This window comes from Lissotriton vulgaris, chromosome 7 (assembly GCF_964263255.1).
Source record: "Lissotriton vulgaris chromosome 7, aLisVul1.2, whole genome shotgun sequence".
In the NCBI taxonomy this organism is placed as follows: domain Eukaryota; kingdom Metazoa; phylum Chordata; class Amphibia; order Caudata; family Salamandridae; genus Lissotriton; species Lissotriton vulgaris.
Window position 1 is genome coordinate 16,342,015 of NC_141695.1, and position 14,376 is coordinate 16,356,390.

Genomic DNA, 14,376 nt, shown 5'->3' on the forward strand with positions numbered 1-14,376 from the left:
ACGGTGCATTCCTACATCACTTAATCTCTCCTCTTTGTTTTTTCTCTACCTCTCCTTCTCTCTCTCGCTCTCTCTCTCGCTCTCTCTCCCTCTCCCTTCTCCCTCTCTCGTTCTCCCTCTCTCTCCCCCCTCTCTTGCTCTCCCATTTTACTGTCTCTCACTCCCTCTCTCTTCTCTCCCTCTCCCCCTCTCTTCCTCTCCCTCTCTCTCTCTTCCCACCTCCCTCTCCCTCTCTTCCTCCTCTCTCTCTCTCCCTCTCTCTCTCTCCCTCTCTCCCTCTCTCGCTCTCTCTCCCCACTCCCTCTCCTCTCTCCCTGCCCCTCCTCTCTCTCTCCCCTCTCCCTCTCCTTGTCTCACCTCTCTCTGTCTCTCCCTCTCTCTTTCCCTCTCTCTCCCTCTCTCTCTCTCTTTCCCTCTCTCTCTCTCTCTCTCTCCCTCTCCCTCTCTCCCTCTCACTCCATCCTCTCCCGCCTCTCTCTCTCTCCAACCCCTCTCCCTCTTTGTCTCTCCCTCTCTCTTTCGCTCTCTCTCATTCTCTCTCTCTCTCTCTCCCTCTCCCTCTCTCTCCCTCCTCTCCCTCCTCTCTCTCTCTCCCTCTCTCTCCCTCTCTCTCTCTCTCCCTCTCTCTCCCTCTCCCCCTCTCTCTCTCTCCCCCCTCTCTCCCGCCCCCCCTACAGTGGAGAGAGCAGTCTTCTACAGCCCCAGGGTGCAGAGCTGTGCTGGGCTCCCAGATGAGGCTGGAGATTGTCCAGGGTCTTCCCAGAATCCTCCACGCTCTCTTCTGAAAACCTCTCTGTGCCTCCGTCCAGGTAACCACCTTTTCGCCTCTTGTTTCTGCATGTTGTGGTACATGACATTTTCATGTGTGTTAGGGTTCAGCCATGTTTGTGAGCGTCATTCTGGGGCAGGAGATGCTGAAAGTGAGGGCGGGGTTGATGACGCAGGGATGACGCAGTCTGGGGTAGGAGTGGTAAATGTAGGCTTCATGCTACTACAGAGGGCAGCTCGAGGGACATCTCTGCCTCACACTAGTGGTGTAGCAATGGTGCCAAGAGATCTGAAGCAGCTACAGTTGCAGTGCAGAGGGCCCCCCACAGCCCAGGGCCCCTCACAGCCCTGGGGCCCCTCACAGCCCTGGGGCCCCTCACAGATCTGGGGCCCCTCACAGATCTGGGACCCCTCACAGCCGCGGGGCCCCTCACAGCCCTGGGTCCCTCACTGCCCTGGGGCCTCTGACAGCCCTGGCCCCCTCATAGCAATGGGCCCCTCACAGCCATGGGGCCCTTTCACAGCCCTTGAGCCCCACACATCCACGGGGCCCCTCACAGCCCATGGCCCCTCACAGCCTTGGGGACACTCACAGCCCTGGGGCCCAGTGCCACTGCACCTGCTGCACGCTTGGTAGGTACGCCCCTGCCTCACACCCTTCCACCTCACACATTTACATGTAAATATTTTCTTAGCATGTCATGTTGTATGTAGTAGACTGTACAAGCTCAGATCCCTCACAGCCCTGGGCCCGGTGCCACTGCACCTGCTGCAGCGCTTGGTAGGTACGCCCCTGTCTCCCACCCTCCCACCTCCCACTCTGTGTAAATATGTTCCTAACATGTCATGTTGTATGTACTAGACTGTTCACATCCCTCACAGTCCTTCATCCCTGGTCTGTGGTACCTCCACCTTATGCTCTTGTGTTACTGTGGACAGCACTTCTATCTACAGCTGTGCAAAGACACACAAACACACAGAGGGTTGTGTGTCAGTGTCATTGACAGAAATAATGTCAGACTTTTAATATAGTGTCTAAAATATCATTTACAAAAAGTGAATCTCTTTGAGTGTAGATTTTCTGACTCTTATGTGTGTTTTTAAGGCACAATATCTTTGTCAGACAATATTTATTCCACAATATTCTGCTGCCAGACCCACAAATAGGAGTCACTCTCAGATCACAACCAACATTTCAACACTTTGTTGCATGAACCACTTCATCAGGTTGATCTGGACTCCTCTCGTTATCTCTTTCTCTTCCTCTGACACACATTCTCTCTCGCTTCCACTGTCTCTCTCCCAACTCTCTCCCTCTTCTTTTTTCCTTTATCCATTTCACTCTCTTTCTCTCTCTCTCTCTATAACTGTTTTGCTTCCTTTCTTTTTTCTTTCTCTGCTTTTCCCTCCCTCTATCTCTCTGTACCTGTCTCTCCCTCATCTGTTCCTCTCTATCTCTCTGTACCTGTCTCTCCCTCCTCTGTTCCTTTCTATCTGTCTGTACCTGTCTCTCCCTCCTCTGTACCTGTCTCTCTCTTCCTGCCACCCTGTATTTCTCTGTACCCGTCTCTCCCTCCCTCCATCTCTCTATACCTGTCCCTGTCTCCGCTCTCCTTCCATCTCTCTATACCTGTCTCTCCCCCTCAACCCTCCCTCTGTACCTGTCACTCCCACCTCCCTCCCTCTATCTCTCTGTACCTGTCACGCCCTACTCCCTTCCTCTATCTCTCTGTGCCTGTCTGTCTCCCTCTTCCTCCCTTTCTCTATACCTTTGTACCGGTCTCTCCCTCCTCCTTTCCTCTATATCGTTGCCCCTGTCTCTCCCTCTCTCCCTCTCACTGTACTTGTCTCCTCCGACCCCTCTGTTTCTCTGTACCTGTATCTCCCTCCATTTCTCTGTACCTGTCTGTCCCTCCCTCTCTCTGTCTCTCTGTACCTGTCTCTCCCTCCCTCCATCTCTCTGTACCTGTCTCTCTCTCCCTCTATCTGTCAGTAACTGTCTCTCCCTCCTCTGTACCTGTCTCTCTCTTCCTGTCTCCCTCCATCTCTCTGTACCTGTCTATATCTCCTCCCTGGCTACTCTATGAGTTCTCTCTCTCTCTCTCTCTCTCTCTCTCTCTCTCTCTCTCTCTCTCTCTCTCTCTCTCTCTCTCTCTCTCTCTCTCTCTCTCTCTCTCTCTCAATCTCTCAATCTCTCAATCTCTCAATCTCTCTGTACCTGTCTCTCCCTCTTTCTACCCTCTATATCTCTATACCGGTATCTCCCTCCCTCTGCCTCTCTGTACCTGCCTCTCCCTGCCTCCCTCTGTGTCTCTGTACCTGTCTCTCCCTCTATCTCTCTGTACCTGCCTCTCCCTCCCTCTATCTCTCTGTACCCGTCTAACCCTCCTCCATGGCACCTCACTGACCTGTCTCTCTCTCTACCTCCCCCTCTATCTCTCTGTACCTGTCTCTCTCTATCTCCATCTCGCTGTACCTGTCTCTCCCTCCCTCTATCTCTCTGTACCCGTCACACCCTACTCCCTTCCTCTATCTCTCTGTGCCTGTCTGTCTCCCTCTTCCTCCCTTCCTCTATCTCTTTGTACCTGTCTCTCCCTCTACCTCTGTACCTCTGTCCCTTCTTCCTCTACCTCTCTGCACCTGTCTCTCCCTCCTCTTTTCCTCTATATCATTGCCCCTGTCTCTCCCACTCACCGCCCCACTGTGCCTGTCTCCCCCGACCCCTGTTTCTCTGTACCTGTATCTCTCTCCCTCTCTCTGTCTCTCTACCTGTCTCCCCCTCTATTTCCCTGTACCTGTCTCTCCCTCCCTCCATCTCTCTGTACCTGTCTCTCTCTCCCTCTATCTGTCTGTAACTGTCTCTCCCTCCTCTGTACCTGTCTCTCTCTTCCTGCCTCCCTCCATCTCTCTGTACCTGTCTATCCCTCCTCCCTGGAACCTCTCTTACCTGTCTCTCTCTCCATCTTTCCTTCCCTCCATCTCTCTGTACCTGTCTATCCCTCCTCCGTGGCTACTCTCTGATCTCTCTCTCTCTCTTCCCCAATCTCTCTGTACCTGTTTCTCCCTCTTTCCACCCTCTATATCTCTATACCGGTCTTTCCCTCCCTCTGTCTCTCTGTACCTGCCTCTCCCTTTCTCACTCCTTCTCTATGTACCTGCCTCCCCCTCCCTCTGTCTCTCTGTACCTGTCTATCCCTCCTCCATGGCATCTCACTGACCTGTCTCGCTCTCTCCCTCCCCCTCCATCTCTCTGTACCTGTCTCTCTCTCCATCTCTCTGTACCTGTCTCTCCCTCCCTATATCTCTCTGTACCTGTCTATCCTCTCCTCTCGTTGTCTCTCTGTCTCTCTCTCTCCCTCCCTCCCTCCCTCTATCTCTCACTCTGTCTCTTTGTACCTGTCTATCCCTCCTCCCTGGTTCCTCTCGGACCTGTCTCTTCTTCCATCTCTCACTCTGTCTCTTTGTACCTGTCTCTCCCTCCCTATATCTCGCTGTACCTGTCTCTCCCTCCCTATATCTCTCTGTACCTGTCTATCCTCTCCTCTCACTATCTCTCTGTCCCTCTCTCTCTCTCCCTCCCTCCCTCCATCTCCCTGCACCTGTCTCTCTCTCCCTGCCCCTCTCTCTGTCTCTCTGTTTCTCTGTACCTGTCTCTCCCTCCTCTGTACCAGTTTCCCAGTACAACCTTCATGACAGACAAGGACGTCTCCCTGGACAGAGCTGCCCCAGGGTGAGGAATGAGCCTGGAACAGAAGATTCCTCTCCATGGAGAGATTTGCAGCCTCATCTGAGACAGACTCTGTGTCTCCACAGAGGTGAGAGAAATTTACCTTTTGACTTTCTACACACACATTTGTTTTTGAATAAATATACATGTTGTTCTGGATATTTACATGTTAAATACAAGACTGGAACAGAACACTATTTGTTTTGAATGTACTTTTTTCAGGTCACTGCCTTTCATACATTGAAACCACCTGTGCTCTTGGACAGCCCTGAACACACATTCTGCATATACTTCAGGTTTACCATTGCTTGCCCTTTTTGTAAACACTCACATCCATTAGATGGACACAGGATAAACAAAATTAGGTATAGAAGTGATATGGTAATTATCTGTCACTATGTAAACTATAGGAAACAGGGAGGTAGCACACTCCTGACCTCTTAACCGGGTCGCCCCTTCGCATTATGGTCAATGCAGTTCATACACCTCAGGATAAAATTCGTGGGTATAACACCAAGTTGGTGCAAGCAGGTGCTAGTATCTGATGTCTCTAGACGCGAGACATGGCTCGCGTTTCTGGATAGTATCCGTCATCAGTAGATGTTGGACTTGGCCCGCAGGGCAGGTTCACCCCTAGACTTTTTGCCTTATTTGTGACCCTGTGTTAGTGATTTTTGGGTCTCTGCGCACTTTACCCTGAGTCCCAGAGTGAAAGTGCGTGCGTGTAGTATGGCTGGCCTGCCCTCCCATAGGAATGCATGGGGAATGTGTGTATCCCTGGTAGTTCCTGATGCGTGGGGAGTGCAGGCTCGAGTTTGGTATGCCTGAACTCGTGAGAGCGAATGCTGCAAGATGGTGTCTGCGGCATGTATGTGTCTAGTTGGGAAGTGCTACTTCTGGACATTGAGATATGTGTGCAGTAAGGGTGCTGGAGCGTGATTGGCTGGAGCTGGCTGGCATGCCAGGCTCCAGGAAGTCTGGATGGGTCTGCCCGGTGGTGAGTGGGAGATTAGCATGAGTGATGTGTGGGAGGAGTGTACCTGGGTCCTGGATGGGCTGGGTTTTCCCCACACAATGCTGGCTCCGCCCCCCTGTGGTGTGTCTAACGACCCTAGCCTCCCCAGTGAATGAAATGGGTGGTTGGGCCATCAAGAGTACTCCAGAACCAGCTGCGACTGGTTTTCCCCCCACCCTGCACATTGTAACAAAGGATTTACTGTATAAAAAGGGGCTGTGTCCCCTTGGAAAATGTTCTACTTTGGAATCCTGCCAGAGGGGGCTTTTGCCGCTGCTGGGGCCAGAAGGACCGCCACTTGGGGAGTCTCCCTGCATGGAGACCCAGTGTGCTGGCTCTGGCCCAGCCTTGCCCCCCCTGCCTGCCTCCAGCCCTGCTGGAGCCCTGTCCTGTCCTCCAGTGCTGGGGAGCACTGAGGACTTCTTGCCTGCAGCCTGAGAGCGCTGCTCTCTGCCCTTCAGCGCTGGGAGCGTGGAGATCGCCTGCCTAGCGCTTGGAGAGCGCTGGATTTTACCCCTAGCGCCTGGGAGCGCTTTTGTTGCTGTTTTGCGCTTACGAGCGCTTATTGGTGCCTGCAGCGCTTGGGAGCGCTGTGGTCTGCGAAGGCCGGTGCCCACCCGGCCTCCGCTCGCCCCGTGTGGTGGTTTGGCGGCGCGGGTGCCACCCCGCTCATTGCCGCTTTACTTTGCCCGATTTATTGATCTACGAGGGAGCCCACTCCTCGGATCATCTGGGAGCCCGCCTGCCTGCCTAAAACGGGCCGCCGCGCTGCCCGCGACGACCCGGAAGTGTTCCGGCCGGCCGGCCAATCAGAGCGCGGCCCCGGGAGAAGCAACCGGAAGTCCCGCCTCGCCGCCGGGAGAAAGAAGAGCCCAGCAGTGAGGAGAACGGAGGTACGGTGCCGGCAAGGCTCCGCCGCCCAGGAAAGCCCCGGGACCAGCGGGAGAGACCCGCCTCCGCTGGAGAGACCAGCGCGAACCCGGTAGGTGCCTGCAGAGGAGGGGGGAGCGTCGGGACACATTGCCGGTGTCCGCCCCGCCCCCTCTCGGTAGCGCGACCTCGCGCCTGTGTGTTTTGAGCCTGAGGGCTCGGGGGCATTGTGTATTGAAGAGCCCGGAGAGGCTCCAACGTCCCGCACACTCCTTGTTTGGCGAACCAGAGAGGCTCGTGAGCACATCTACTGAAAGCCCAGAGAGGCTCTGAGGGGCATTTCGTCCGTGAGCCTGAGAGGCTCTTGAGGAGCATTTGTCCGTACCCCGGGTCCCCAGAGAGAGGGACCCCACAGCCCAGCGAGGCTGCACCATTGGCTGGGAGTCCAGAGAGGCTCCAGCCTGCCTTTTGCTTTGCGAGCCCTGAGAGGCTCGAGTGCCCCCTTGTCTGAGAGCCTGAGAGAGGCTCTGAGGGGGTCATTTCTGGTCTAGGAGTCCAGTGAGGCTCCAACTTTGTGCTAACTTTCCCTGCTCCAGTTGCCCAGCACTTTGTGGGCAACTGCCACGTTTAGGCCCTGACATTGGGACACCGGGACAGTCACAGGTGGTGACTGGTGAGTTTGGGGAAATTGTTATTGATTCTGCACCTCTGAATGTATTGATTATGCGTCATGTGCCTTTACACCTCTGAATGTTACGGCATCATGTGTTTTGCTTACACCTCTGAATGGGTAGATTATTCATCATGTGTTCTCTTTGTCCTTTTACACCTCTGAATGTTACGACATCATGTGTGTTGCTTTTGCACCCCTACAGGTAGTGTGACGTATAGGTGGTTGTTTTCTCCCTAGTACAGGTGGTGCTAGAGAGGTCCTGTGACCAGTGGTTACTGGTTGTATGTTTTACCTTTATATTGTGTGCTAAAGTGCTATTACTGAAGGTATTGCTAAAGTGCTGAAAGTGTTGCTTACAAAGTGCTATTACCCGTGACAGTGATCCAAGTGGTCCTGTCCTGTACAAATATCCCTTGTAAATTCCGCCCGTGCCTGTTGGCACAGTGTAATAAGATGTGTGTTTTATCTGATGTATATTTATTATAATACAAAGGCTATTTTTCTATAACCTTGTGTGGAGTGTTTTCTTTGTGGTGGGCCTTGGGTGTTGTTGCTGGGGTGCATGCGCAAATACTTAACTTACATCGCCTCCAAGTTTAGCCTTGACTGCTCGCGCCACGTTACCTAGAGGGCGAGTGGGGGTTGCCTTGGTGTGTGACTCCCTTGCCCTGACACCTAGAACTGGCGATCCCTGACTGACCTCGACGCGAGTCTTGGCCGGCCAGGGTCCCGGTTCTAACAGTAGAGATAAATCCGGGGTGGTTAAGAGGCTGCAAACAATCCAGGCTTCGTTGCCTCTCGGGCGCGGAGGTGCATCGCCTATAGCTCGTCAGCTAAGGAGGCTTCAGGAAGCCCCAGAAACAGGAAACAGGGAGGGAGCACACTCCTGACCTCTTAACCGGGTCGCCCATTCGCATTATGGTTAATGCAGTTCATACACCTCAGGATAAAATTTGTGGGTATAACACCAAGTTGATGCAAGCAGGTGCTAGTATCTGATGTCTCTAGACGCGAGACATGGCTTGCGTTTCTGGATAGTATTCGTCATCAGTAGAAATAAATCCGGGGTGGTTAAGAGGCTGCAAACAATCCAGGCTTCATTGCCTCTCGGGCGCGGAGGTGCATCGCCTATAGCTCGTCAGCTAAGGAGGCTTGAGGAAGCCCCAGAAACAGGAAACAGGGAGGGAGAACACTCCTGACCTCTTAACCGGGTCGCCCCTTCGCATTATGGTCAATGCAGTTCATACACCTCAGGATAAAAGTTGTGGGTATAACACCAAGTTGGTGCAAGCAGGTGCTAGTATCTGATGACTCTAGACGCGAGACATGGCTCGCGTTTCTGGATAGTATCCGTCATCAGTAGAGATAAATCCGGGGTGGTTAAGAGGCTGCAAACAATCCAGGCTTCGTTGCCTCTCAGGCGCGGAGGTGCATCGCCTATAGCTCATCAGCTAAGGAGGCTTGAAGAAGCCCCAGAAACAGGAAACAGGGAGGGAGCACACTCCTGACCTCTTAACCGGGTCGCCCCTTCGCATTATGGCCAATGCAGTTCATACACCTCAGGATAAAATTGGTGGGTATAACACCAAGTTGGTGCAAGCAGGTGCTAGCATCTGATGTCTCTAGACGCGAGACATGGTTCGCGTTTCTGGATAGTATCCGTCATCAGTAGAGATAAATCCGGGGTGGTTAAGAGGCTGCAAACAATCCGGACCTGAGGATATTTTTTGGCAGCCTATGCAGCACCCCTACATACATGCCTATTCCCTGCTGACGAGAGGTAACAACCTCGAAACACGTGTCCAGGGATGGCCAACGCGACTGATTTTTTGCTCAAGACCCTGGCTGAGACGCACCCGCTGATGCTGACTACATGGACCACGATCCTTTGGGGCAACACGCTGATAGGCCAAGCAGTGTGCGACCAATTGGACTTTTACTTATATTCAAGCTCCTTGGAGCTGGTGGGGCTGACGAGCCGGGTTACGCACCTGCGTGCCACGAGTGGTATCGGACCTGAGGATATTTTTTGGCAGCCTATGCAGCACCCCTACATACATGCCTATTCTCTGCTGACGAGAGGTAACAACCTCGAAACACGTGTCCAGGGATGGCCAACACGACTTTGATTTTTTGCTCAAGACCCTGGCTGAGGCGCACCCGCTGATGCTGACTACATGGACCACGATGCTTTGGGGCAACACGCTGATAGGACAAGCAGTGTGCGACCAATTGGACTTTTACTTATATTCAAGCTCCTTGGAGCTGGTGGGGCTGACGAGCCGGGTTACGCACCTGCGTGCCACGAGTGGTACCGGACCTGAGGATATTTTTTGGCAGCCTATGCAGCACCCCTACATACATGCCTATTCCCTGCTGACGAGAGGTAACAATCTCGAAACACGTGTCCAGGGATGGCCAACGCGACTTTAATTTTTTGCTCAAGAGCCTGGCTGAGGCGCACCCGCTGATGCTGACTACATGGACCACGATGCTTTGGGGCAGCACGCTGATAGGACAAGCAGTGTGCGACCAATTGGACTTTTACTTATATTCAAGCTCCTTGGAGCTGGTGGGGCTGACGAGCCGGGTTACGCACCTGCGTGCCACGAGTGGTACCGGACCTGAGGATATTTTTTGGCAGCCTATGCAGCACCCCTACATACATGCCTATTCCCTGCTGACGAGAGGTAACAATCTCGAAACACGTGTCCAGGGATGGCCAACGTGACTTTGATTTTTTGCTCAAGACCCTGGCTGAGGCGCACCCGCTGATGCTGACTACATGGACCACGATGCTTTGGGGCAGCATGCTGATAGGACAAGCAGTGTGCGACCAATTGGACTTTTACTTATATTCAAGCTCCTTGGAGCTGGTGGGGCTGACGAGCCGGGTTACGCACCTGCGTGCCACGAGTGGTACCGGACCTGAGGATATTTTTTGGCAGCCTATGCAGCACCCCTACATACATGCCTATTCCCTGCTGACGAGAGGTAACAACCTCGAAACACGTGTCCAGGGATGGCCAACGCGACTGATTTTTTGCTCAAGACCCTGGCTGAGACGCACCCGCTGATGCTGACTACATGGACCACGATCCTTTGGGGCAACACGCTGATAGGACAAGCAGTGTGCGACCAATTGGACTTTTACTTATATTCAAGCTCCTTGGAGCTGGTGGGGCTGACGAGCCGGGTTACGCACCTGCGTGCCACGAGTGGTATCGGACCTGAGGATATTTTTTGGCAGCCTATGCAGCACCCCTACATACATGCCTATTCTCTGCTGACGAGAGGTAACAACCTCGAAACACGTGTCCAGGGATGGCCAACGCAACTTTGATTTTTTGCTCAAGACCCTGGCTGAGGCGCACCCGCTGATGCTGACTACATGGACCACGATGCTTTGGGGCAACACGCTGATAGGACAAGCAGTGTGCGACCAATTGGACTTTTACTTATATTCAAGCTCCTTGGAGCTGGTGGGGCTGACGAGCCGGGTTACGCACCTGCGTGCCACGAGTGGTACCGGACCTGAGGATATTTTTTGGCAGCCTATGCAGCACCCCTACATACATGCCTATTCCCTGCTGACGAGAGGTAACAATCTCGAAACACGTGTCCAGGGATGGCCAACGCGACTTTGATTTTTTGCTCAAGACCCTGGCTGAGGCGCACCCGCTGATGCTGACTACATGGACCACGATGCTTTGGGGCAGCACGCTGATAGGACAAGCAGTGTGCGACCAATTGGACTTTTACTTATATTCAAGCTCCTTGGAGCTGGTGGGGCTGACGAGCCGGGTTACGCACCTGCGTGCCACGAGTGGTACCGGACCTGAGGATATTTTTTGGCAGCCTATGCAGCACCCCTACATACATGCCTATTCCCTGCTGACGAGATGTAACAACCTCGAAACACGTGTCCAGGGATGGCCAACGCGACTTTGATTTTTTGCTCAAGACCCTGGCTGAGGCGCACCCGCTGATGCTGACTACATGGACCACGATGCTTTGGGGCAACACGCTGATAGGACAAGCAGTGTGCGACCAATTGGACTTTTACTTATATTCAAGCTCCTTGGAGCTGGTGGGGCTGACGAGCCGGGTTACGCACCTGCGTGCCACGAGTGGTACCGGACCTGAGGATATTTTGTGGCAGCCTATGCAGCACCCCTACATACATGCCTATTCCCTGCTGACGAGAGGTAACAACCTCGAAACACGTGTCCAGGGATGGCCAACGCGACTTTGAATTTTTGCTCAAGACCCTGGCTGAGGCGCACCCGCTGATGCTGACTACATGGACCACGATGCTTTGGGGCAACACGCTGATAGGACAAGCAGTGTGCGACCAATTGGACTTTTACTATGTAAACTATACACCGTACTATCACACTATAGTTAGGGTTGGCTGGCAAGCGAGCTACAAGGAGTGTGTTTGGAGGTGTGCCACTTACAATATTTTGAAAGAGTTTGATTATTTTTAATTGAACGGTATATCTATACCTTTGTAATTTCTAATTGTGCAGTTTGATTATTTTTTTATAGGAAATATAAAGATTCCCTAACTAAAACTAAGCTTTAACATTTGTTTTTTTTCTTTAAATTTCAATGATATTTTAACATTTTTAATAAAATGTGTTTCAAATCATAGAGTCCAATCTCATCGAGAGGAGTGGTGTTACGTAAAGGGTTGTATCATACAGAGAAGGACTGTGTCACACAATGTAATGTCATAGAGTGGAGTGTTGTAGACTGTAATACAGTAGAGTAGAGTGGGATAGCGTACAATGAATTAAAGTATGGTAGAGTGGAGTGGTGCCTCGTACAGTTGAGTGGCTCGTATATACCAGTTCAGTGGCGTAGCGTACAGTTGAGTAAACTGTCATACATTTTAGTGGCTTGTCATACAGTAAAGTGGACTAGTGTGGCTTGAAGTGTTGGAAAGTCTCGTAGAGTGTTGTGCAGTGAAGTGTTGTTGGATAGAGTTGAGTATAGAGTTGCAAAGTGAACTTTATGTGGTTGAATTGGAGTACAGCATCGTAGGGTGGCATACAGCGTAGTAGAGGTTTGTAGATTACAGATGAAAAGAGTGAAGGAGAGAGCGGTAGAGCTGAGCAATGTAGAGAGGAGCATTGAACAGTGGTGTAGAGTACATAGATTGAAGAGAAGTGTAGTCAATTGGAGTTGTGTAGGATAGACTGGATTAAAGTGTCAGAGTGTAGTGTTATGTTGTAGTGTGGAGAAGAGTGGCTGTCGTAGCACAGCATGTAGTAATGTGTCAGAGAGTGGGTGGTATGGCATATGGAGGAGTGATAGCCATTGTCTAGCAGGTATACCAAACCTTTGCTGAAGTATATCAAACCCCATTAATTCCTCCTCAACCATGACATCCACCAAGCAGCTAATACCCAGCTCCTTCCATAACCTACTATTGCTATTCTGGCCAAGATGAACAAATGGGTTCGACCTCCACAGATCTAATGTGCTATTGATTTTCGGTATCTTCAAAAGTTAAAGTTTGGTATACCTGCTAGCCAATGGCTATTATATAGACAATTGGAACGTTCAGTTAAGTCAATCAGACCCAGGATCTTCATCCAGGAGCCTAATCCAATTGTGGACTATGTAAGGAATGGTGGGAAGAAGATTAAAATTGGGTATAGTTATCTCTTGCAGGGTCTGGGAGATGACATTGAAAAAATTGAATCGGCTTGGGCCCAAAGAATTGGGGATCCAGATGTAGACATCGATTATGCGTTAGTATTGAATAAGAAAATATTAAGAGCGTCAAATTTGAAGGCTCAGCACTATACGACTATTTTTAATTTGTACTACACGCCTGCCAAGCTGTTCATGTGGGGTAAGAGAGAAAACGACAGGTGTCCTAGGTGTGATCAAGGTCCTGCAGATTTATCCCATATGTTTTATCATTGTCAGAGTCTTACTCCAGTTCTCAAAGAAATTGAAAGGTTTTTAATGGGGCTGCTAGAGTAACAGATTACTCTATCCCCTACGACTGTTTTGATTGGCAGGGATGAGAACTTAAAAATAGAGCAAGATGCCGAAGCATTTATTTTTCTATCCATGGCAGTTTTTCGGATTTTTAATTTCGGCTGGATGGAAAGACTCTGTGGCTCCCACTTTTCAGATGTGGATAACGAGGCTCCTGGGAACTCATAATATAGAGGAATGTCTGTTTGATTTTAAAGGAAAGAGGTCGAGGGAATTTGGTAAAAAGATATGGGCTCCCCTTAGAAAATGGAGAGAAGTCAGATAAATAAGATTGAGTAGATCTATTTGTGTGATGTAATCTAACCCCTTATATGTAGTATTGTGTGACCTCTGTGTCTTTTAAAAACCTGTTTTTTTTTTATTATTGCAAATGTAAGATGTATGTATCAATTTCAATGTCTGATCTTATCCTGTTGTTTTATGTGTTTTGATACCCGGAACCATCTCAATAAAAAAATATTTTTTTAAAAAAAGGCATATGGAGGAGTGAACTCTCTTTTGTTACACTGTTGGAAAGTGTCATACAGTGGAGTATAGTGTAGAGGCACAGAGTGTATTAGAGTGTTGTGGAGTGGAGATGAGTAATGTGTGCTGCAGTGTGGTAGAGGGGAATGGCATCAAGTGTGATAGAATTGATTGTCAAAGAGTTTTCTAGAGTGGAGCGGTGTAGAGCGGAGCGGTGGAATACTGTGGAATTGTAGCAGGGATTCTGCTCCTACACAGAACTGTGCATAGAGACTTGGAACCTCAGTGAATTAGGGTGTGCCAATATCCCCTACCAGACTAGCAATCAGTGTCTCATTGCTTCTTCTATAACATCAATGATTAGACAACCCAGAACATGGAACTTAGATTACCTCAGGCAATGTGGAACACATGAACACTCTTTCGTTATACTCTCATACCAGTCTGTTAGAAATGGGATTTCCGGTTGGCTAAGGCTTGCGCCAAAGCCAGGCAGAAACCACCACTCTAGTCAGGGCAAGGGAGTTACACGCCAAAGATAACACCTGCTCACCCTCTAGGCAACGTGACGCGAGCAGAAAGGCTTATCCTGGAGACAATGTGAGTTAAGTATTTGCGCACACACCCAGCAACAACACCCAAGACCCACCACTGTCAGGAATAAGCACTTTTAGAACTAGCACTTGGTAGAATCAGCACTTTGTAGGAATAACAATTTGCACATAGAACATATAATTGTAGCACCAAATAACCAATGTAGCACACAACCAGTAACCACTGGCAAGAGGTAAGTACCACCTACGCAATCCTAACTGCCTTAGGAATATATTACGCAGAGAA

The 14,376-nt window shown here is 50.7% G+C and overlaps 1 protein-coding gene across 1 annotated transcript in view; it reads left to right on the top strand.

The window, feature by feature from the left end:
- Positions 1-14,376, top strand: part of LOC147700528 (uncharacterized) — a 193,129-nt gene that overhangs the window by 81,831 nt on the left and 96,922 nt on the right. The window contains exons 4-5 of the mRNA XM_086929118.1: positions 678-809; positions 4,440-4,583. Coding sequence (XP_086785244.1) covers positions 678-809; positions 4,440-4,583 — 276 coding nt within the window. The remainder of the gene's footprint in view (positions 1-677; positions 810-4,439; positions 4,584-14,376) is intronic.